This window comes from Liolophura sinensis, chromosome 8 (assembly GCF_032854445.1).
Source record: "Liolophura sinensis isolate JHLJ2023 chromosome 8, CUHK_Ljap_v2, whole genome shotgun sequence".
Lineage (NCBI taxonomy): Eukaryota > Metazoa > Mollusca > Polyplacophora > Chitonida > Chitonidae > Liolophura > Liolophura sinensis.
The window spans coordinates 5280866-5305800 of NC_088302.1; the positions used below are offsets into that span (position 1 = coordinate 5280866).

Sequence of the window (24935 nt, forward strand, 5' to 3'; positions counted from 1 at the left end):
AATGTTGTTGAAATCCACACAAATATTCCCTCCTCTCTCATGAAAATAGTTTTGTGCCGAGTTGGGTGCACTAAACTCTTGAAACCACATGCTAGAACAATATGAAAATCAACCTAACAAGAAAGGACCATGCAACCAGTCATAAATGACAAATTTAGCGCAATGGTTCCATCGGTCATCGAGGATGCAGATTGGCTGGAACAACTGTCCAGTCAGTTGAGAGAGAAAAGCCACCTATAAAAATTTCAATCAAGACTTGCAGATGTCAACTGTGCAGTGGTCTTGGTATCCACGTTTTCTGCAAGTGGCCTCAGATACAATCCGGATTTTGGAAGCACCCAATACATTGCGCATGTACACTCTGATTTTGAAGAGAGAAAAGTCAACACTGAAATGGATTTATGATTGAAAAGATCTTTTTTCTCCTCAAACCACACAAGAAATGGATGCTTGCAGCTGTTTAAGAGTGGATTTAAAAGTCCTCAAAGGACCGACGGAATTTTTCAGTTCAATGATTACACACTGAGGCAGGTATATATCAAAAATTGTTATAAATAGACCTCAACACTTAATTTAATTGAAATTTAAATTAAAATTCATTGTTGACACCTCTTTTGGACTGCTGACATCATTTATAAAGGATTAATGGGACGCTTGGTGTGAAATGCCACATGGTTTACCCATCAGCCACCTTGGGCTCCTTGCCTTCAGCACAGGATTACAAGAATGATACATTGCATGTCAGTTTTTCATTTACCAGTACTTAACTAGTGATTCTTAACTTTCAGTTTGGTTATATTTTTCTTGCTCATCAAGTGACAGGTTTTATTTGCTCTATCTTAGAACTCGACACACGTCTTTAATTTTATCACTTATGTATAGGCCTAGATCAAAAATCCACTGGCAACCACCTGCTCGAAGGAAACAATCAGTTGCATTTTCGTCACGGATGATTCATAAGATCAACAGTTGCATGGATTTTATGAAACAAACAGTAATGACAGAAGTGCATGTTGAAAACAAAACTGCACTACTTAAAGCTGGCGTTTGGGAAGTGAATTCTCAGAAAATGACAAGTGACATTTTCAGAAAGGGACACAAGGAAATTTAATTAATTAATTCTAAATTTTGTCTTACCATCTAGTCGTGTTAAGTCAGTATACTCAGATCTTCCGGTCATTTCTCTTGCCCTGTTTGCAAATTACGGCTTCCAGGCTAAAAGCTGGCATCTAATATTTCTGTGAATGCATCCTGGTATCTTTCCGGGTGTCGCCGGTCGTCGCCATTTTGAAGGAAGCTGCCTCATTTTGGTGTACTCATAATTACAACTTCCGGTGAAAACATTGGCAGCACATGGCGATGTGATAATTTACAGGAGTGGTACCACTTTGTCACGTTTTAGGGATCGCAAGACGAAAACATGCGAGAAATACCTCTCTCATCATGCGAAAGGGATTTTATTTTAAAAACAATAGCTGAAAAACAGGTGCGAAATGAATGGTTCGCATCTACGCTTCTATTTTCCACCTCCAAGTTGCCCGTTTTCAATTTTAGTACTTTTACGTCTGTGTATTGATGTGGATGGTTCTTTTAATTTTGAGAAAACAAAATATGATCTGAATCACATAAAATCATATATATGCATTGTCTGATTTTATGTTAATAGTGGTAATATATGCGGGGTGCAAAGGCCCTGAAAATAGAGAAAATACCCCATTGATTTATATATTTGTTTATTTATTTGATTGCTGTTTTACGCCATACTCAAGAATATTTCACTTATACGACGGCAACCAGCATTATGGTGGGAGGAAACTGGGCTGAGCCCTGGGGAAACCCATGACTGTCCGCAGACTGCTGTCAGACCTTCCCATGTACGGCAAGAGAGGAAGCCAACATGAGCTGGACTTGAACTCATACAAACTGCATTAGTGAGAAGCCCTCAGGTCATTACCCTACGCTAGCATGCTTACCCACCAAGCCACAGAGGCCCCTTGATTGAGATAAAACTTACATTTATTACTTTCATGGATAACACTGCGGCCACCTGAAATCGCCATTTGTGGATACCTGGGCACTGCTATTCTGGGGTTTTCTCCATTCCTTGTTTTCATTCCGGTCATGAGCTAGTCTGATCAATAATACATGGTATACTTACCTGGGTATTAAGATTTCCATGATGGATTTAGTGTCATAAATTTTGTTTATCTAAGTACCCGTTTGGTTGGTGATGCATCAGAAGCTGGTAAAATATTACATAGAACAAAATCTCAGAGATTCACTCAGTGGCCATGGGTCATACCTCAACAAAACCTAAGAAAGGATAAACCAAGTAACTGTTTATGATTAATGTATATGTCATTGTGGACTGTACTGTTACTATGGCAACATATGTCATTGTGGACTGTGCTGTTACTATGGCAACATATGTCATTGTGGACTGTGCTGTTACTATGGCAGCATGTGTCATTGTGGACTGGACTGTTACTGTGGCAATATATGTCATTGCGGACTGTACTGTTACTAAGGCAACGTGTCATTGTGGACCATACTGTTGAAGACAAGTGCAACAGTAGGCCACTTCAGAGCATGTGTATTCTGACAACAACACCGTAGTTATCTGGGTAAAATGGTGATATTAAGATAACTGTAATTTGGACAGGCTCTTAAATGTTCTAAGCAAAATTTATCTGACTCTATCTGTACACAACGAGCATGTGGAAGTGTGTTAAAATAACATTACATGTATGTTCTTAAGTTTTATTTAAAAATTTCAAAATCATATTTGTTTTGCTTGAGTAATTTGAGCACAACAATAAGGTTTGCGAGTGAACACATATCCTGCTCATTTAATTAGATATAGCATGATATAGTGTGTTTATAGGAAACAGAGTCATATTTTTGTGTGTCACTCACTTGTCTGACTTGTGGTCTTCTTCATAAGCAGAGACTTGATGGGAGGCAGCCTTATGACTACAGGAAGATGAAGATAAGCTTTGGATTAGACAGAGGATGCAGCCAAGTGGAGATAGGAGATACACGGTATAATAAAGAGAAATATACATGATATGATGAAGATAACAAATGAGATGGAGGCTATAATAAGCAGATCGAGGATTTTATACTATTGATGTGGCTATATATATTTTTCAGTGCTTTACACTGTATCTTTGATAATACATTTCCTTATTAGCTCATAATATGAAAAATAGTAAAAATATATTGTTGATGAAGTGTTTATGTGTACAGGTGCTTGGCTCAGGTGTCAGGAGAAATCACAGCCCCCAAACAAACCCGTCCAACAGATGGCATCCTCTTCACCAATGTGGAGTTATCTCCTATGGCGTGTCCCAGCTTTGAACCTGGAAGGTAATTAAGCACAATGAAGTATGTATTTCTGTGTAGTGGCAACTGGGGTCCAAGCTAAACTATCCATTGCTCTCATTGTTTGATTTTGGAAACACAGCTACATTGGTTGGATTGAATCCAACTGATATAATTTTATCAGTCCACACAGAATAGTCTTCAGAATGTGTTTGAATAAACACCCAGGAAACCTGCGAAAAGGTTGAAGAATTGCAATAATCTGACAAAATTAACATGGTTGAAATAGGTAAAATAAGAGAAAACTGGAAATGAGAAGACCTGATGTCAAATTCTGGCTAAATCTGTGTACCAGAACAAAGAATGAACTATACAGGTTAAGTCTGAATTACTTTAGATGGGAAAGGTTAACCATTGTTACTCCACTATAAAAGAGAGTAAACATATGTGATGAATGTAACATGACAGTGTTTGATTGTATCATATGCTTGCATAGATTTGCTTCTTTGAGAAAAATAATTAAAGTGTCTGCTTGACTGATAAAAGGATATTTTTTTTCTTAATGTTATTGAGGTTTTTCCTACGTGAGACACACAAAGAGACAAAGTAACTGTGAAACAAGACTGTTTTTAGAACTCAATCATTTCTTAATTTTCAGATTGTCAGACTTTGGTGTGGAACTAAATCGTTTGTTGGAACGGTGCCTGAAGGAGTCCAGGTGTATTGATACAGAATCATTATGTATTGTAGCAGGGGAAAAGGTGTGTATGTACAGTGGTTTGACTTAGAAGGTGTCCAGGTGTATTGATACACAGTCGTTATGTATTGTGACAAGGGAAAAGGTGTGTATGTAAAAAGGTTTGATTTAGAAGGTATCCAGGTGTATTGATACAGAGTCGTTATGTATTATGGCAGGGGAAAGGTGTGTATGTACAATGGTTTGATTCTGAAGGAGACCAGGTGTATTGATACAGTCATTATGTATTATGGCAAGGGAAAAGGTGTGTATGTACAATAGTTTGATTTTGAAGGCGACCCGATGTATTGATGCAGAGTCATTATGTATTGTGACAGGGGAAAAGTGTGTATGTACAATGGTTTGATTCTAAAGGAGACCAGATGTATTGATACAGAGTCGTCATGTATTGTGACAGGGGAAAAGGTGTGTATGTACAAGATTTGATTTTGAAGGAGCCCAGTTGTATTGATTCAGTCGTTAAGTATTGTGGTGGGGAAAAAGGTGTGCATGTAAAATTGTTGATTTTGAAGGAGCCCAGTTGTATTGATACTGGTTAGTTCATTTTTTAGCAGGAGAAACTATTTGTAATTTATTCTTTCATGTCTGTGTGTTTAGGTGTGGACCATACGAGTTGATGTCCATGTACTGAACCATGAGGGGAATCTACTGGACTGTGTTAGTGTGGCTGCGATCACAGCACTGGCACATTTCAGGTAAGACTGACCAGTGGACATTTTCTGTTTTCCTACTTGTTGCCCACATTCTTATGTCTTACCTGTTTCTGACTACAAATCTGCTGCCATCTTATGTCTTTCTCTGCTTTTAAAATTTGAGTGTCATTAAAGACACACTATTGAGAAGCCCTAACTGGTCATGTCTTGTAATAGGTTCTCTGTGAAGATCATTGCAGTCATGTTTGAATCATCTTTTCTGTCAGGTGTGCCAGAATTTCATGTCCAGTTTGTCTGCCATCATATAAGTGTAATGTGCCTGAGTATAACAAATAATCACCAATCAAATATACATACGAAAACATTTTTGAAAAAATGTAGCATAGCGTATGATCATCTGGTTGCCGTAATTTGCACAAATTCATTCTATTTTCTTAACCACTTTATCTCATAGGCCATGTGTAAAAATACTCAAGTTGATAAAACAGAAATATATCTGTATACAAACACAGTTGTTTAAGTAAATACACAATGTATGCATGTGTGTTTATCAAAGTTAAGAAGGCCTGATGTTTTGTCTGTTCTAGGAGGCCTGATGTGACTGTGAATGGAGATGAGGTTACAGTGGTAAGTACAGGCAGGTAGTTACATATACATTTGTAAATCTTCAACATTTTCAACCTTCAAAGCTGTTTTTTAGTGGAATTTCTGCTTACAATTATTATGAAAATAACGCTGAAATCATTGGTTTGTGTCACCAAAGGTGCAAGCTTCCTGTGCAGATTATTTCTCTAAACCACATGGTACTATCAGAATGTTTGGAAATATCTGTTGTAGACATTTTTGAAAAGTTGAAGAATTAAGGTACATTTACATGCGTATTGTTCGGTAATTGTAAGCAACAGAGGCCAATTCCATGAAGTCCCCTCTGACTTAAGTCAAAATATTAAACTTCATCATAATGCTTAGTTTTTTGTGCTGGAAATTAAATTTTCACACATTTGTCTCAAGAGCCTTTGGCTGGAATGTCCCACAAGAGGTGAGTAAAATTTTAATTTCTTGGGTTAAAAAATAGTCTCTCTAAAATCGTGCTGGTATTTCAGATTTTGACTTAAGTCAGAAACTGTGTTATGGAATTGATCCCGGTCATCTGTGCAATTATCTGTGCTTAGTACTGTGCATAGGTTTGACCAGCTACAGCCACAGAGCAATGAGCAATAACCAATGAGGTTTTATGTTTCAGTTGTGGTCTCGCTCATTTTTGAGGTTTTAAGTTAGCAGTTTTGTCAGGCACCTGGCAAAGGTGGTTGGTTTACTATAGCCACTCTCCTCCCTCCTAAAGTGAAAAATTAAATTCATAAATGAATAAATATTTTAACAGCTTTTTATTTTTTGAAGAACTGAAATTGTACAAGTCTTTATCATACCTCCATTGATCTCTCCTGACATCTGATTTTTTTTATTTTTTTTTTCGCCCAGCATCCTGTTGAGGAGAAGAACCCTGTACCCCTCAGTGTACTGCACATGCCTCTTACAGTCACATTCGGATTCTTCGAGCAAGGGTATGGTAGTTCATGAGTATTGTGTTATATTCTGGTTGGTCACCTTTCAGTCGCTATAACATTGTATTTGGAGAGGAAGAATGTTCCCCATGCAAACAGTTAACTAAAAGTAAAATCTGTGCAGTGTTTCATTGTAAGGTCAAAGGCCCAGCACTGGCTGAGTTAACCAAATCAGCCCTCACCACTGAGGTCATGTGTTCAAATCCAGCTCCTGATGTTTTGTAAAGAAGATTGCCAGGTGTTTGTGGAAGGCTAGTTGTTTCAATCACGCTGTGCTAGGATTTTTGTACCAGTAAACCTGATTTCAGTTTCTTGAAAAGAAATCTTTACAGCACATGAATGAAATAAAGTTACAAAACTTATAGGTTTTCAGTGGTGAAGTTTTCTGTTCATGTACACTTACCCTAGAAGCCATAATGCATATTGGAGAAATCTCACCAAAACGCTGAATAGAAAACCAGGTAGGAATAACACAGAATACTGAGGATAAAGTTATCATGTCATGGTTTGTTGTACAGGCGATATTTACTGGTGGACCCTCTGAGGAAGGAGGAGTTAGTGATGGATGGCCAGATGGTGATAGGGATGAACAAACACAGAGAGATCTGTACACTACAGATGACTGGGGACATGCTGCTGCTCAAAGACCAGGTAAACATGGGTATTCAGTATAGACAGGTAGACATCACATGGCACAAAGACCAGGTACACAAGCACAGAGAAGTCTGTACACTACAGATGACTGGGGACATGCTGCTGCTCAAAGACCAGATAAACATGGGCATACAGTATAGACAGGTAGACATCACATGCCACAAAGACCAGGTACACAAGCACAGAGAAGTCTGTACACTACAGATGACTGGGGACATGCTGCTGCTCAAAGACCAGGTAAACATGGGCATACAGTATAGACAGGTAGACATCACATGGCACAAAGACCAGGTACACAAGCACAGAGAAGTCTGTACACTACAGATGACTGGGGACATGCAGCTGCTCAAAGACCAGATAAACATGGGTATTCAGTATAGACAGGTAGACATCACATGGCACAAAGACCAGGTACACAAGCACAGAGAGATCTGTACACTACAGATGACTGGGGACATGCTGCTGCTCAAAGACCAGATAAACATGGGTATTCAGTACAGACAGGTAGACATCACATGGCACAAAGACCAGGTACACAAGCACAGAGAGATCTGTACACTACAGATGACTGGGGACATGCTGCTGCTCAAAGACCAGATAAACATGGGTATTCAGTATAGACAGGTAGACATCACATGGCACAAAGACCAGGTACACAAGCACAGAGAAGTCTGTACACTACAGATGACTGGGGACATGCTGCTGCTCAAAGACCAGATAAACATGGGTATTCAGTATAGACAGGTAGACATCACATGGCACAAAGACCAGGTACACAAGCACAGAGAGATCTGTACACTACAGATGACTGGGGACATGCTGCTGCTCAAAGACCAGATAAACATGGGTATTCAGTATAGACAGGTAGACATCACATGGCACAAAGACCAGGTACACAAGCACAGAGAAGTCTGTACACTACAGATGACTGGGGACATGCTGCTGCTCAAAGACCAGGTAAACATGGGTATTCAGTACAGACAGGTAGACATCACATGCCACAAAGACCAGGTACACAAGCACAGAGAAGTCTGTACACTACAGATGACTGGGGACATGCTGCTGCTCAAAGACCAGGTAAACATGGGTATTCAGTATAGACAGGTAGACATCACATGGCACAAAGACCAGGTACACAAGCACAGAGAAGTCTGTACACTACAGATGACTGGGGACATGCTGCTGCTCAAAGACCAGATAAACATGGGTATTCAGTTCAGACAGGTAGACATCACATGGCACAAAGACCAGGTACACAAGCACAGAGAAGTCTGTACACTACAGATGACTGGGGACATGCTGCTGCTCAAAGACCAGATAAACATGGGTATTCAGTATAGACAGGTAGACATCACATGGCACAAAGACCAGGTACACAAGCACAGAGAAGTCTGTACACTACAGATGACTGGGGACCTGCTGCTGCTCAAAGACCAGATAAACATGGGCATACAGTATAGACAGGTAGACATCACATGCCACAAAGACCAGGTACACAAGCACAGAGAAGTCTGTACACTACAGATGACTGGGGACATGCAGCTGCTCAAAGACCAGATAAACATGGGCATACAGTATAGACAGGTAGACATCACATGGCACAAAGACCAGGTACACATGTGCATACAGTATAGACAGACATCACATGCCACAAAGACAAGGTACACATGTGTAAATAGTTCTGACAGGCAGACAGCACATGCCACAAAGACCAGGTACACATTTGCATACAGTATAAACAGACAGACATTAAACGCTACAAATACCAGGTGCACATGAGAATAGTTCAGACAGGCAGACATCACATGCCACAAAGACCGGGTACACGTGTAAATAGTTCGAACAGGCAGGCATTATATGCCACAAAGACTAGGTACACATGTGCATACAGTATAGACAGGTAGACATCACATGGCACAAAGACCATGTTCAAAAGCACAGAGAAGTCTGCACCCTACAGATGACTGGGGACATGCTGCTGCGCAAAGACCAGGTAAACATGTGTTTACAGTATAGACAGGTATACATCACATACTTCACAAAGACGGGGTACATGGGCACAAAGAAATCTGTGCACTACAGATGACCTGGGACATGTTGCTGCTCAAAGACAAGGAAAATATGTGTAAATAGTTTAGACAGGTAGACATCACATGCCACAAAGACCAGGTACACAAGCACGGAGAAGTCTGTACACTACAGATGACTGGCGACATGCTGCTGCTCAGAGACATGGTACACATGTGTAAATAGTTCATACAGGCAGACATCACATGCCACAAAGACCAGGTACACATGTGCATAGACAGGTAGACATCACATGCCAGAAAGACCAAGTAAATTTATTTATTTATTTATTTATTTGATTGGTGTTTTACGCCGAACTCAAGAATATTTCACTTATATGACGGCGGCCAGCATTATGGTGGGTGGAAACTGGGGAGAGCCCGGGGAAAACCCACAACCATCCACAGGTTGCTGACAGACCTTCCCACGTATGGCCAGAGAGAAAGCCAGCATGAACTGGACTTGAACTCACAGGGACCGCATTGGTGAGAGACTCCTGGGTCATTATGCTGCGCTAGTGTGCTAACCAACTGAGCCACGGAGGCCCCAGACCAAGTAAACATGTGTAAATAATTAAGATAGGCAGACATCACATGCCTCAAAGACCAGGTAAACATGTGTATACAGTATAGACAGGTAGACATCACATACTGCACAAAGACCAGGTACATGGGCACTAAGAAATCTGAACACTACAGATGACCGGGGACATGCTGCTGCTCAAAGACAGGGTACACATGTGTAATTAGTTAAGACAGGCAGACAAACAGTTACAAAGACCAGTTACACATGTGTTAACAGTTCTGACAGGCAGACATCACATGCCACAAAGACCAGGTACATGTGTATATACAGGTAGAGATCACATGCCACAAAGGCCAGGAACACATGTGCATGCAGTATAGACAGACAGGCAGACATGACATGCCACAAAGACCAGGTACACATTTGCATACAGTATAGACAGGTAGATATCACATGCCACAAAGACCCGATAAACATGTGTAAATAGTTCAGACAGGTAGACATCACATGCGACAAAGACCAGGCAAACTTGTAAATAGTTCAGACAGGCAGACATCACATGCCACAAAGACCAGGTACACATTTTGTCAAGCCTACTGTACATTTCTATAGATATTGCGTACTGCTGAAAGACCAGGCCCGCATGTGCTACTGACTTTCTCAGAGTTTAATATTGCTTTATTTGATTAACAGATGTCATTGTTAAATTTTTAAATCAGCAATCACATTCAAATTACCCTGTTTGCATTAAAACATCAACATTGTTTGAACAGGTGTTGAGATGCTCCAATATTGCTGTTGTAAAAGTCACAGAGATTACAGAACTGATACAGAAGGCTCTCAAGTCTGATGCCGCAAAAAGGTAAGTGATATTTGTCAGTGGGTTCTTCGTGATTGTATTTGATTATTTGATTCTTCTTTTACTACCACATTTTAAGTATAAGTTGATTCAGCTAATATGAGCAAAAGCTATATAAGCTATAAAAGCAGTATAGATGTATCTAGGTTGATATGTTTGCTGAATGTGTTAAGATAAAGGCTTCTAAATTATACTGTAATATTGATAGAACACAAGTGTAAAGTTATAAAAGCTTTGCTCTTTTGTGAAAAATCTGGACATAAAAGGAATAGGATGCACATATTTTGTTGCCCCCCACATTTGCTCACAGTGGATACTAGGGATATCACCATGGAACTGGAGCTTTTGGGTGTTGAGTACTTTATTGTTCACCTATAGCTAACTTTGACTTGCAGAAGCACTGGGGATAAGGTTGGCTTTACGGAGTTATATGAAGCAGTGAAAATTACCTCCAACGCAAAAGAGGAGGAGGATGTAGATATCAGTGATGTGAAGGATGCAGCAATGGAGGTTGTTAGACAGGGCAAAGAATTAACAAAAGAGGATGCCAAACTCAAGTATCCTTTGCAATGTGTGCAGTTTTCCTATCCCCGCCCTCCAGATAATTGTCAGATATGGAAACATGATGCTTAAATGTTTGAAAGTGTTTTTGTAGACCAATTGACCAGAAGTACTGACAGTCTTAATCTATTTTGAAAAAAAAACAAAAACATGTGAGCACATACTTTGTGTGTGAGGATACACAGATTACATTTGAAAATCACAAGATAGCATCTTTTTGGGGAAGATGTCCTATGTGGACTTGTCCAAGATTTTTGTGCAGTAAATCCTACTGTTTTGCCCTTTGTGATTGGCTGGCTACTTCTGTTCAAATTCAAAATCTCGGTTGTCTGTTAGGTCTTCTTGGCCACTTCTCTCCTGATGTAATCTGGTTACTACTGGTTACAAACATTGTTAAAACCTCAGAAAGGTATCCTTCTTTTGATAATAGAGAGTCTGTTACATTACAGAGTGCATGTATGGACTAATCTTCTCTACATGACCTGTGTAATATTCTGTACATGACCTGTAAAATGTTCTGTACATGACCTGTGTAATATTCTGTACATAACCTGTGTATTATTGTGTACATGACCTGTGTAATATTCTGTACCTGACACTTGACCTGTGTAATATTCTGTACATAACCTGTGTATTATTGTGTACATGATTTGTGTAATATTCTGTACCTGGCACTTGACGTGTGTAATATTCTGTACATAACCTGTGTATTATTGTGTACATGATTTGTGTAATATTCTGTACATGACCTGTGTGGTATTCTGTATATGTACATGACCTGTGTATTAAATGCTACAATGTCATTTATACCCGCCATGATTTTACCCTTTACTGTGCAACTCAGCCAGAAAACTGCTGTGAAAGTTGTGGTAAGTAGAATGTTCATGACAATTTGTTTTCAAAACAGAGCAGTATATGTACATGTGTATGTACATTGACATTCAGAACAAACACTAATTTTGTCAGTGTAGAGAAATGGATGCCTGGAATTTGCGGTAAGAAGTTGTCAGAGGAAGCCGACCATGAAGACTGTAGTGTGTAATATCCTTTAGTCCTGGATATTATTTCAGTGTATGTTTAAGAACTCCTCCAGTTCTGAGAGAACCTAGACTGAATTGTTAAAGTTGTGTGAATGACGTCTTTATGTTGAACAGACGGACACCATGGTTCAAAAAGATTTATAGTATAATGGAAAACAAAAAAAATATTTGCACAATTTGCTATATGTGAAATAAATGTAATTTCTGATATGACATTGAATTGAGCAGATGTTTGTATAAATGTTATTCTCTAAAGTGGGTGAAGTTCATTATGTGTGGACAGCATTTTGAAAAGCAATCCAGACTGAACTGGTGAGTCAGTATTGGAATATACATGTGTGTTGCTTGTTCCTCAGGCCCCTGGGACCGGTCAGATTGGAGAGGGAGGACCCAACTCATGGTTGTTAGATGAGGACTTGGAGAAAGACTTGGAGCAAGAGGAGGCCATTTTGCAGAAGAAGGGAGATAACTCTGCAACCAAGAGCATCCCAATTGCTCCTGCAGGTGGAGGTGAGTTGATGGGTCATATTTAGATAATGTCACAATAAACAATAGTGTACTTGTCTATTGTGAATTGATTTTACTTCCTGTTTGAACAAAAACTGTCTGTTACATATTTCTGAAACAGATAATGGTTAGCGTATGTGAAAATGGGGAAGTTTTATCAGTAATGGGGAACTTGTAAAACTCCTTCCCACCTGTATCAAGACAGTCCAGAGCTGTGAACTCATTAATTCTTCCCTTTATTACGTCACAATTATTGGTGCATGTGTGCTCATAAAACTCCTTCCCCCCGTATCAAGACAGTCCAAACCCGTGAACTCATTAATTCTTCCCTTTATTATGTCACAGTTATGGGTGTATATGTGCTCATAAAACTCCTTCCCCCCTGTATCAAGACAGTCCAAAGCCGTGAACTCATTAATTCTTCCCTTTATTACATCACAATTATGGGTGCATGTGTGCTCATAAAACTCCTTTCCCCCTGTATCAAGACAGTCCAAAGCCGTGAACTCATTAATTCTTCCCTTTATTACATCACAGTTATGGGTGTATGTGCGCTCATAAAACATATATGAAGTACACAGGCACTGTAATGTCACAGAAGAAAGTGATGAGTTCTCCTGTCATTTGGACCTTCTGTGTAGCTGGTCCTGGAGTCTCCCAGTGATATAAATACATGGTGATTATTTAATTGTTTATTTTGCACCATTTAGAAGAGCGTGTGGATGATTATTGAGAAATTAACATGATCAGTCTCCCATGGACATGACAATCTTTTTGTCATAAATCTAATTGTGTGTTTCATGGTGTAAGGATTGGTGTGTGGGAACCTCTTTTCTAAAGTGCCACATGTGCTTGAATCCTCCTTGTGCACATTTGGTTGTGAATTTAAGGCGAAAAGTTCGTTACCACCATGGTATATGTGAAACAATGAGTATTGAGTAATTTTGTTAGTGATCTTTACAGATATGGATGATGACAGTGAGGAAGAGCCTGTTGTTTTAAACAATGAAGATTTGTATGTCCAAAGAAGGTCAGTTTGTCTTGTGAAATATGAAATTGGTTTTACACGATTATGATTTGTACCTATTAAGATCAACTATAAAAACATCTGCCCTAGTGTTTTCTGACTATTTTGAACACCAAAGAGCAAATATGGATGTACTCCCAAACAATTTGTTTAAAATCAAACTGTGCAAAGGTGGTTGGTGGATGGTGGTCATTTGGTCAGTTTTCAGTGCTTGATGAAAGGATGCCCGTTGTAAGTTTGATTTATTTATTTGGTGTTTTACGCCATAGTCAACAATAATTTACTTATATGACAGCAGCCAGCATTAAGGTGGGAGGAAATTGGGCAGAGCAGCCGCATGGGTGAGAGCATTCTGAATCATAAATGGGACTTATTTTCATCTTTGCAAGATTGAGAGGATGTGTTTAAAGTGAAACTAGTGAGGGCCAGCTGGAAGACCATTGAAATCAACTTTCAAAACTGCACATTTATTGTCAGCCCACCTACCCCCCATCCCCTCCAATAGCTCTAAGTCTCTCTGTATGAGTGTGTGTAGCTGATCCACGAATAGACTTCTCCCACCCGTAAGGGAGGACTAGTTCCTGAATTAGGTGATGTTGTCTAGCTACAGCTAGTGTTACTGTATTCAGTGTCCAGTTTGTCTGTTACATGGCAAGGCAGGGTCATCTCCGCCATTGAGATATTCTACAGCACAACATAAAGAAATAGCCAGTGGCATTCGCAGGTATCTGATTGATGCCTGCACTCTGAGGTGGGTTAAACGGGCGCGAGATGTGCAGTCATTGAAACCTGCACTATGAAAAGTGAGGAAATGTTGCCGAAAATTGCATTTGTTGAGAAGAAATGAAAAAATCATGGGTGGAAAATGGATCAAGCAAATAAATACAGTATGAAAGTGAATAAATCATTATTTGAAGCGGTGTACCTTGCAAATGCATCCGTAGAAGATATGAATGTACTTGTGCCAGCAGGGCGTGTATTGAGATTGCTCTTTCTGCAAAAATTCACTCATGTAAAAACCAAATTCTAATAACTCAGTTCTTACAATTTTTGCAGGGAGATGAAAATAGAAACTCCTGACGAGTCTTCAGTCAAGAAAACATCCCAAGGAGCCAAGGCTACTTCTCCAGCACCAAAGGCGAAAAAAAAGAAAAAGAGGAAATCATGAAGTCTTGAAATCATGAAGTCCTGTGGTCATTAAAGCCTGTGACCTGTGACTGAGTGTTTGTGCGCCAGTCAGTGCCGTACTTTTTATTGTGAATACAACTCATAAATTTTGACCATGTTGCATTTTTTTTTTTTTGCAATTTTTAAAAGAATAAATAAAATTTCTGTGGACACAGCTACTTGTTTTTATGTACACTAAAAATAAATGTTCCATTTCCTCTATGTATTATTTGTTTGGTGTTTTACGCTCTACTTCACTTATGACAGCGGCCCGCATTAGGGTGGGAGAAAACCAGCATACTCCTTAAAGCACATTAGCCACTCTCTAGACACGCCTTACATCACTGCCACCACTACACCAGTTTAACATCTGGGAACTTTGCCATGCATATGGGTTTGTCTTATTGACACCACCAATGGCCTCATGTGGACCTATAAGTAACGCTTATCAGTTGTTAATCTTGTGTGTACTTTGGATGAGAATAAATGTTTATCAAGTATTAATAGAAATAAAAGGTGGAGAAATTGTTTTCCAACATCAGTTCCCATTGCACTGTTCCAGATTTCTGTTCAAACTTGCATAGTGATGTGCAGTAACAAATAAGGAGAGCACAGGCAGAGGCTGGTGGAGCCCACGATCAACCACAGGCGACTCAGACATTCCCATGTACAATAGAGTGAGTGAGTGCTTGGGGTTTAACGTCGTACTCAACAATTTTTCAGTCATGACGACGAAGGAATCATTAGGGTGCATGTACGTGTAATGTGCCTCCTTGTTGCAGGACGGATTTCCACCGCTCTTATTTAGTGCTGCTTCACTGAGACGACTTACCGAAGGCAAGTAAGCCGCCCCGCCCGAGCCATTATACTGATACGGGTCAACCAGTCGTTGCACTATCCCCTTCATGCTGAACGCCAAGCGAGGAAGTTACAACTTCCTCTTTTAAAGTCTTAGGTGTGACTCGATCAAGGATTGATCCTGGATCTACCGGTCCCGAAGCGGACACTCTACCAACTGTGCTATCCGGGCCGGTCCATGTACAATAGAGTAAGCCAGTATGAGCTCAAGTTCAGTAATGCCGAGAGGCCGTTTTTACTGCGCTGTGCTAGCACATTTGTCACTACCCCGGTGGCTATTCCCCCTGGGAGTAGGGATAGTGTTGGAGATTATTAGATATTACAAGTACTTTTGCTTCAACCATTGTGCATGTTGAAGTTAGGTTTTCTTTTTATATCTTGTGGAGGTGGTGCTAGGGTGAAGGGGGACTGAGCCATAGAATGATTTTAGCACAATGGATTAATTTCTACTGTAATATAAACTTCAGCCATTATTATAATGCTTAGTCACTGGCAGGATGCACGCAGCACGCCCACCGAAGCTTACAGGTGCAGTTCTGGGAATGAAGTCTTTACACGAGGACTGCATGGTATTTACTCCTGTGTGCTACACTCAAATATACTGCAAGTTGCAGAGATTCGAATTTATAACTTATACTTCAGCTGTACATAAATGGCGTGGCTTAAGGTTGGCCTCCAGCCGGTAAAGCTGGCAGTATAGCAATGTTAAAACAAAATGTTGGCAGGCAGGGGATGGTATCTCAAGTGCTTACAGGTTTTGTGCCAATTTTATTTTTTTTGGGGGTAAATTTACATTTCTGCACCATTTTGTACGTAGTTAAAAATTTTGAGTTCGGTCCAGATGCAGATTGTTTTTTTTAACCCAGTGTTACTACCCATTTGGAAGTTACCAGATTAAACTGTTCCAGCAACCAGCTTGATGTAGACATTGTGAGCAGCTTATTTTTGACACTTAAAGTGTAAGCTGTATGTGGTTGTATGGCACAGTAATGAACAAATTTGAGCATATATTTTGTGGTTGAAGACATTTTCTACATAGTGTAAATATTAAGTTACCGTCATTAGTCTTTCACAGGTGAGCTCTTTGGAAGCCTTGCCACTAAATGCAAGTCTGGAAATTTCTAAAAATCGTAGGATAAGATATCTACGAAAATTGGGGTTACTCAAGTACTTTCAACCTTTGGTGTAAAAAAGGTACACCCACAAAAGTAGGGAATATAGGGTCAGACACTGAATGTGAGGTACACCTGCAAAAGTAGGGAATATAGGGTCAGACTGTTCTGCTGCAGCATCAGCAGAGGCAATCCCCAGCCCTTGTTTATAGTGTCCACACTGTCATTCTTACAATGGGTAAAACGCCAATCCCAAAATGATTTTGCAAATACTTCTCCAATCAGATTCAAGGATCCAGTGCAAAGGTGATCAGAAAAAAAAAAAAAAAAAATCAACTGTCAAAGTATGCATTTAGTTAAGGTAAAGAAATTAAAAAAGCCATTTTCAAATGTATAGGTCTTTATTTTGTTGTGTTAGTACCATAGCTGTACAAAACAGTTGTCCTTTGAGACAAACATAAAAAACATGCTAATCTTAAAATATTGTACAAATATTAACCAATGCACTGTACAGAATTGGACAGCTGACTTTTAGAGCAGATTCCTATGGGCAGAAAAGTGCCAAACGTAAAGCCTCCAAAACAAGAAAAAAAACGATTCATTTTTCAAGTACCCAAGAATTAAAATTTTGAAACAATAAACAGAACTTGAGCTTTGGCATAGTTTAAAACAAAAACAAAACAAAATTAAAAATAATGGAGGCTTCCCTTTAGGCTCAGTTATGCTTTCTAATATACTACTTTAAGTTATCTGTTCTACAAGCAGGTATCCAATCCTAATAAATACTGATTTGGACATTGTCTAAAATGAAGGTCTTTATCAGGGATGAAAATTAATAATGCATAAAAGTCGTACATGATTGAACGTTTCTATCACCAGTCACTTTCTCATTCATTTTTCATTCACACATGGTTAAAATATCTGTAGACGAGTAATTACATCGTAAAGGAATCGCTAAAAATCATTTCCACATGATAGCTAGAAAATGATCATGATTATGATGCTTTGTAAATATTGCATTTCCTATTCTAGCATCACATAAAAATCTAAGTATCAAAAGAGCTGACTCAGTCCAGCATAAATTTAGTTGTGTAAATCCAGAAGGTGGGAGGGGGGTGGAAAAAAAAAAAAATTTTTTTTTAGAGATTTAAGAAAATCCAAAAATATTAGAATTTTTTAACTAGCTGTATGGGTTTCATCCTGGAAAACCTGTAAATATTGTTCAATATCTGACTAGAGCATTTGTTACTGAAGTCCAGATTGGTTAAGTATTACTTTGAAGCTACATTTTCAAAATTACTGGCTATAGTAATTTCCTCGAAAACCCCGCCTGGTGAAATCTTTGGACCGAGTCAGCTCCTTAAAGGGGAGAAAAAAAAAAAAAAAAAAAAAAAAAAAAACACAATTGTCCACTGTTATGCTCTGAAGGATGAGCCCATTTCAGGAAACACAGACAGCTTAAAATCAACTGGTTCTCCAGTATTGAAACAAGCCACATGTGCAAAGTGAACATGGGCCCCTGATACCCTAGGAGTAAATGAAAGAACAATGGCATTTTGGGGAAATGTCCAATGGAAGTACAGCACTGAGATTGGCTACAATGGTAGCGACATGGGAGGTTGCATGAGCGACACCTGGTGGAATCTGCAACAGAGAAAGGGCAATGGATGCAAGTTGAGTTTATTTGGAAAAATAGAGTGAAAGAAACAAACTTTCAATTATATTTTTTGAAAAATTGTGAAAACATAAAAAGTTTGGTGCATGTAAATACATAAATGATTGGTTACATCTGCCTTCAATTTGGTGTGCATGCATGTAATTTGCAGCTTTTTTAAAAGCAGAAATGAACGAATACAAGTCCCATCATGCAAAACAATTATACATGTATGCAAGACTAGTATATTTGGCTTACTTTGGTTGTCTGTATTTCTCCTGCACAGCCTGTTGTGCGTGGTTTGGAGACTCACAGAAGGTACGATGTAACTGGTGCAGGCATTCACTCAACTGAGGGATGTCATAACCAGTCTCTTGGACCATTTGACTAGACTGAAGAGAAAAGGATGGCGGAAACTTCAGTAATAACAAAAAGAATATTTGGATTCTTAGTATGGTCCATGTTAAAAATGGGTCAAATTAAAACAGATCGATCAAGTAAGCTACTTGGATGCATATTAAAAAAAAAAACAAACTTTTACTACCCAGCTGTTTAGAACAGAATTATGATGTAAAAACGAGTTTATAGCTTTGGACCTTTTCGTTACAAGCAGGACATTTTTATAAGTTCCCCGGTTCTCGTGTCTAATGTACCACGAGGTATTTTAAACACATCGAGGCTTACCCAGGCTTCTTTCTGGAATGTGTGGTTGGCTAAACAGACAGCAGCTGCAGCTATCGTACTGGGCAAGAACTTCATATAAGTCTCAGCATCTATCAACGTCGATTCAATCAAGAACTGAAAATTGGGAAAAAAAAAAAAAAGAAAAAAAGTCAGATTTAAGGTATGGAGGCATGGCCTGGTCAGCATATATGGCAATCAGGAATAGGCCTGTTGGTTGCACCGATAACTAAAATGTTGGGGGTTATGCAACATTATCTGAATTATTATTCGATTATCTGAATATTCGGTATGACGGGACAATTCCAAAACTGTCTTCTCTCCAGTTGGTTTGAACATTGTTATGCAAATTTTGCCAGGCAATTCTCAGTAGCCGAGAAGATATTTCAAATATTAGTCCTACATTAAAGTAAATAAATTACCCACCATAGCCAGAGCCTCCACTTTCTCATCAGCACCACATTGCTTAACAAAGCGCTCACAGAACCAGTTAATGGTGGGGACTGCCACATCAAAAGACAGAACCTTCAACACCAAGTGCTCCATTCGTAATACCTGAAAAGATTAGGTTAAACAATTTACGGGTAAAATATAACTTGAACTCCAGAAAAAAACAAAAAAAAACAAACAAACATTCACATCTTGCTTCTTAAATGTCTCGGTATAACAATGTGGCCATTACCTGCTTCTTTGAATAGGTGTCGTCAGTGATGTAAACAAATTCCCCAACATCTGGTGGATAAATTTCTTCATATTTTCTGTAGGAAAAAAAAAAACGGAGCGCAACAAAGTTAATTAATGTATATTAGGGAATGAAGGATATGTTTTATAAGCATACTGGATTAAACTTTCAGCCTTACAAGACCATCCAACATAGCAATTCGAGAGCAACAGGGAGAAGTGGACAAAAAACTGGTCCATCTAGATGGACTCCTATGAATGTCCATTTTGAAATAGTGTCAAGACCAAAAAAAAAAAAAAATGGCAAGGATTTCAAACTCCCATCTCCTCCAATTGTGGCATCATCTATGTAATTTTATGATGGAATCTGATACTATCCTATAAAACTTGCATGAGCGGTCATTGACTGCTAGAACTTCTGCGGTACCAAGTGCCTTGCTGTCTACAGCCACTTTGAAATGACATTTTCAGGTTTGAAATGCAACAGACTTGGTATTGAAATCCAAGAATACTATTTCTATTGCCATCTCCAAGAACTTCAACCTTAATTCAATCCAAAACATGCTGTGAGTGCGGACCTCACTGAGATCGTGGGAAGGTCTGTCAGCAACATGCAGATGTTAGTGGGTCCCTCCCCCTGTTTCCTGCCACCATAATGCTGGCCACCAAGTGAAATATTCGACTATGGTGTAAAACACCAATCAAATAAACAAAAAGCAGATGACCAAATAGCAGACCATGCAAAACTGAACATTAAATAAAAAAAAAAATAGGCACCCTTGGAGGCCAGATCACTGTTCCTATCAAGGGAATTTAGGCAAACGTCTATCCAGAACTAGATAGCACTTACGCTGCCAAGAACATGCTGGCTGCTCCCACAAGTTGTAGCTTTCCTCTAAGGACGGACATATGTGAGAGAAACCGGTCAATGTAGTTAACAGCCAAGAACAGAGTTTCCCTGTGAAGCTTGTATTCCTCTGCAACCTCTACTAGCCAGTCTACCAATATACACCTCATGTTAGTCGTGATATCTGGCTGCTTCTTCATGTAACCAGCTTTTGGACGATTTCTGGTCTGAAAATGGAAAAGGAAAAAAAAAAAAAATACATTAACAGCCGTGCATAACCACAGATTCAGTGAATGTTTTAGTCCAGGGGTCATCATTCAATATTTAAAAAAAAAAAAAAAAGCTCAAGGTGAAGACAAATAATTGAAGATAATTGACTCAATTACGAATATTTGCATGGTACAAATCTGACTATACCGGTATTTTAATTGTTGAATTATTTTACTTTGACCTGTGGACATACCTCTGCTTCCCTTAAGTAAGCATAGATGTCTGCGGCATACTCTGGCACGCCCACTATTATGGCATCACGATCTGCTTTTTCATCCCTTTCTTCTATAGAAGTATCCAACACCATAGGAGATTCTGCAATAATATCGTATATCCAATGTTAAAAACTGACAATTATGATCCACACGCTAACTTTACAATTCGCAGATTATGGCCGGGTTTACCATAATTTTTTCGTGATCGATTTATCTACATGGTCTTCGGTCAAGGAAATTGTAGGCTTCATACTTTGGTCATTTAATATTAGTGTTAATGCAGAAGACCTCTAGGAAAATTTGCGTTGGGCAAGTTATAAAACAAATGAAAATAAAAAGAAATTGACATAACAAGGTTGGTAATAAAAATAAAAGCAGAACCGTTTAAACATTACGACAGTACTAAAAGCATACCAGTCTTTTCGTCTATAGATATGTCATGGTCGTCCACCTGAGCTGTGGACAATGGCACCCTCGGTAGGGCGGTTATGGCGTCGTTCAACTCCAGCTTAGGCTCGGAAGATTCAGAAACCTGCGATCTCTGCCTTGTTTGAATTCCAACATTCTCTTGGTCAATGTGGATTTTGAACGACTGCAACTCTCCGAAAGCGGATTTTCCAGCAGCTTTCGTGAAAGCGTTCTCCTTATCCGAGCAAATTTCATTGGTGGATGCCTGCGCGGGACCAGAAAATGAAATATTAAATTCAAAAATCTAGAGATAAATAAGTGTCACGAGTTTAACACTTACACCACAGATTAATACCACATTAAAATTTACAATTTCAACCATGAATGGACATATCTGTACACAAAGTTTTGGACGAGAAAGGAGAGCCGTTGAAAATTCAAAAGCGACATGGCTGCCGGCTTCAACAACAACATACATGTAGGCCTCACCTTAGCGGCTCTAAACGGCTGAATTCTTTGAGACTGGTTGGTAATAGTTCCCAAAGCTGCCCGTTTTGGTGCAATTGGTCCATTATTCCTAGTTTGAAAGTCTTCTCGTTTAGACCTTCTCTGCCCCTGAGCTCGAGTCTCCATGCTGTTCTCGTCCAGGGAAGGATTCACACTGGAGACCGAAAACATGTCTATAGCTTGCGGGTGCGTGGAAAGAAGTAGATTTTTAGCGAAATCCCAACAACTCCTATCAAAGATGGTAGATTCCTCGTACAGACCAACAAGATGTTCAAGCTTCCCCAAGTCGACAAGATCTAATGTGCCTTCGTTTAAAGCGCTTGATATAAAATCTGGAGCAGTTGTGAAGACAATGAAGCTACTGACAGAACACTGAGAGGCAGCCCGTTGAATTCCCCGCGAGGTATAAACCAGCCAATCAAATCGCGCGGTTCACTCGTTGCCGATAAACATGTTAAATAACGAGGCTACGCAGAACTCTCTTAGCAGAGGTTTTAACATAACAATAACGTAGGAGAAGTCTCGATGCCCGTGCTACGTGCTTTGCGTGCTGTTCGTGTATATTTCCGTGACCACGTGGGTGTGTTAGCAAGGGATTTCTCACATGTCAGTTTCACCTGTTTGAAACGTAACCAACCTAGTTTTATGTGATAGCGTGTCACTGGCGTTGTCGTTCCTCTATTCAGCTCGTATTTTTTTTATGTTTTTTTTTTTTCACAATGAGTATTCATACTTAGTACTCTCCGAATTATGTATCGCGACAGTAGTGTTGAAAGTCGCTAAATATACAGCTTAGTGAATCACATAGTGGAACTTGTAGTGCTATTGGGCCTACAGTATATACCAAGCTTATTTGCTAAGCTGTAGGCCTATGGTGTTAATATGGCCTGTAGATGCCAAAAGCATATGGTGACGTTAAAATCTCCATATCCGTTTGGAATGAACGTCATTCTCCACTCTCGGGCTTGTCCGATAAATAAGTAAAGATGTATAATTTATCCACAATTCACTTTTTTGTGTGTACGCTGAGTCGTACATTAATTAGGGCCTATACATGTACATGTACGTACATGATGAAATATACTGATGTGTGTTTATTAATTTCATGGTCATTCACCTTGATAAACGGGGTCGACTATAGTAGGTCTGCGTTTTTGTTGAAGACGTTAGACCTAACCTACATTCTCTCTGCCATTGGTATGGTAGGAAAGCTGTGATTTTAAACTACCGTCTGTGTTTGTTATGTGACTTCGGATGTCCTTTTGACTGACTAGTAAATTCCTTATCCGTAGTAGATCCACTACTTGACGTTTTATTGTCGCGATAAAATTGAAATATTGTTGAAAGCGACGTTAAAACTTTCACTCACTCACTCACCTAACCTACATAAATTATCGAGCGGAACATTTCGTAACTCAATACATTTCACGTCCGAGATTTTACTTGTGAGTATAGGCCAGTTGGCCTACATATCCATTTTAACTATTGAAAACATGTACATGTATAGGCCTACATCCTAGAATTTATACGTTTAGACAAGCATTGCGTTTCAAGTAAGTTATTCTAGCTGTTGACGGGCATGCTTTATCTACCGATTTTGGTCGGTGCGGGCAAGCAGGTGCATGAGAATTTCCAACTCCAATTCAACTGCCCCAGTATCTGTTACGTAATGGTCATTCACGTATCGGCGCACTGGCATTGACCTCGTTCTGCTCATCCGTGGCGTAATTAGCATTTGCATGACTAAGAACAGGTTTGTACTTGTGAAATGGTCTGAACATTTGCCAGTACTGGAACGCATGAACATTTGGCCCAAACGATTGTGAACTGCATCATTTCTTTCCTATGCGCATTCGGCCCCTACAGGGCCTACGTACGTACTTCTAAACTGCATACGTGGTAGGCCTACCACATAAAAATTCTCGGACTGAACATGAATAGGCCCTGTTAATGGGAATATATCTGATATAGGCCTAGGCGTAAAAAGACTGTCTTCAAAACAGAAAGAATATAACAAGCGGTCGAGGGTCGGATGGTTGTTAGTATATAGACCCCTGTATGTACAGGCCACCTAACTTTAGAAATAAAACTTCATAGTGGCTTAAATTGTATATAACTCCTGATCAATCGACAATATAAAAATATAGCTGAAAGGGAAAAAGTAACAGAAAACGAACGAATGTTTTGTTGTTTTTGTTCTTTAATGACGGGAGTTGTATGAAAACACCATCTCGACCTCTTGACACCATTTTCACTGTTGATGGGTTACAGCATTTTTTTAGTGCGCATAAATATTGATATGAGATGACTGACTGCTGCATATATAATCTTAAGTTTTGCCTTTCACATTTTCCTTCTTCTTCACATTTTTTTCATTGGCGTTTTCATTTCCTTCAGATTAAACCTGTCGAGAAACGCAACGGACATAATGTGTGTATTGGATATCGTTAGGTTTTGTATACCGGTAATATGTTGGCTTATTCAGGTCACTTCGGAAGTTTCGACGATCTGGAAAATGCCTATCACAAGCGACATGCAGGGGACAGTTGACAGTAGCCCCTCCATATTACATAACCCATCTTTATTTGACTGTCGGCCGAATATAAGCTAGCTTGGGTTACGTGTGAAGTGGATTACCATCTGTCACCCAGTGAGAATGACTCGCTTAGAATGCTGGCACAGCTTGGAGGCTATTTAAGTCTAGCACCCAGTTCGTAGACGACGGGGGAGAGCGCCAAATTGACCGACAGCGCGGTTTATATGCGGGAACTAGCTCTATCCTCCAGCCCATTGATCCCAGCTAGTATGACTGTTCCTTCTGAGATCAGCGTCTGGCCGAAGACGGCTGGTTGATTGATTGGTCTTCAGGAACGTCTTTGATCACTAATGAGGCAGCTCTGAATGAAGGATTTAATTGACCCGAAAAGTTCGCCTGACGGTTCCATTGAAGTTGTGCAGAAGTGGTGTGAAATCGTGCGCCGCCACGGTATAAGGATTCG

The 24935-nt window shown here is 39.5% G+C and overlaps 3 protein-coding genes across 10 annotated transcripts in view; 1 reads left to right on the top strand and 2 right to left on the bottom strand.

The window, feature by feature from the left end:
* Positions 1-1280, bottom strand: part of LOC135472727 (probable phospholipid-transporting ATPase IA) — a 59407-nt gene extending 58127 nt beyond the window's left edge. For 6 of the 7 annotated variants that reach the window (XM_064752376.1, XM_064752372.1, XM_064752375.1 and 3 more), the window contains exon 1: positions 1138-1278. In XM_064752376.1, coding sequence (XP_064608446.1) covers positions 1138-1140 — 3 coding nt within the window. In that variant the 5' untranslated portion in view covers positions 1141-1278. Of the gene's footprint in view, positions 1-1137 lie in introns of all 7 variants that reach the window. The other variant, XM_064752371.1, reaches the window with a different exon arrangement.
* A 63-nt stretch (positions 1281-1343) lies between these two features.
* Positions 1344-14925, top strand: LOC135472728 (exosome complex component RRP45-like). 2 transcript variants are annotated; one of them, XM_064752377.1, is made up of 14 exons: positions 1344-1486; positions 2945-3042; positions 3250-3369; positions 3983-4085; positions 4679-4776; positions 5322-5361; positions 6214-6296; positions 6815-6947; positions 10316-10404; positions 10797-10958; positions 11807-11831; positions 12359-12512; positions 13473-13539; positions 14593-14925. In XM_064752377.1, the coding sequence occupies exons 1-14, from the start codon at positions 1421-1423 to the stop codon at positions 14702-14704; spliced, it is 1350 nt and encodes a 449-aa protein (XP_064608447.1). In that variant the 5' UTR covers positions 1344-1420; the 3' UTR covers positions 14705-14925. The 2 variants fall into 2 exon arrangements, with proteins under 2 accessions (XP_064608447.1, XP_064608448.1); XM_064752378.1 differs by having other exon boundaries at positions 2948-3042.
* Positions 14926-18086: 3161 nt separating this feature from the next.
* Positions 18087-22433, bottom strand: LOC135473164 (G2/mitotic-specific cyclin-A-like). Its single transcript, XM_064753004.1, has 9 exons — positions 21919-22433; positions 21436-21694; positions 21000-21121; positions 20540-20763; positions 19691-19766; positions 19435-19563; positions 19012-19125; positions 18586-18719; positions 18087-18317 (listed from the first exon to the last, which is right to left on the bottom strand). The coding sequence occupies exons 1-9, from the start codon at positions 22105-22107 to the stop codon at positions 18269-18271; spliced, it is 1296 nt and encodes a 431-aa protein (XP_064609074.1). The 5' UTR covers positions 22108-22433; the 3' UTR covers positions 18087-18268.
* Positions 22434-24935: the final 2502 nt, after the last annotated feature.

Excerpts from the sequence above, each read along its gene's own strand:
- LOC135472728 (XM_064752377.1), top strand. The coding sequence starts at position 1,421 with ATGCGAGAAATACCTCTCTCATCATGCGAAAGGGATTTTATTTTAAAA. Across the intron at positions 4,086-4,678 it reads GTATTGTAGCAGGGGAAAAG|GTGTGGACCATACGAGTTGA; the intron begins GTGTGTATGTAC and ends CTGTGTGTTTAG. Across the intron at positions 13,540-14,592 it reads GATTTGTATGTCCAAAGAAG|GGAGATGAAAATAGAAACTC; the intron begins GTCAGTTTGTCT and ends CAATTTTTGCAG.
- LOC135473164 (XM_064753004.1), bottom strand. The coding sequence starts at position 22,107 with ATGTTTTCGGTCTCCAGTGTGAATCCTTCCCTGGACGAGAACAGCATG. Across the intron at positions 20,764-20,999 it reads CTTACTTAAGGGAAGCAGAG|ACCAGAAATCGTCCAAAAGC; the intron begins GTATGTCCACAG and ends TTCCATTTTCAG. Across the intron at positions 19,564-19,690 it reads ACACCTATTCAAAGAAGCAG|GTATTACGAATGGAGCACTT; the intron begins GTAATGGCCACA and ends TAATCTTTTCAG.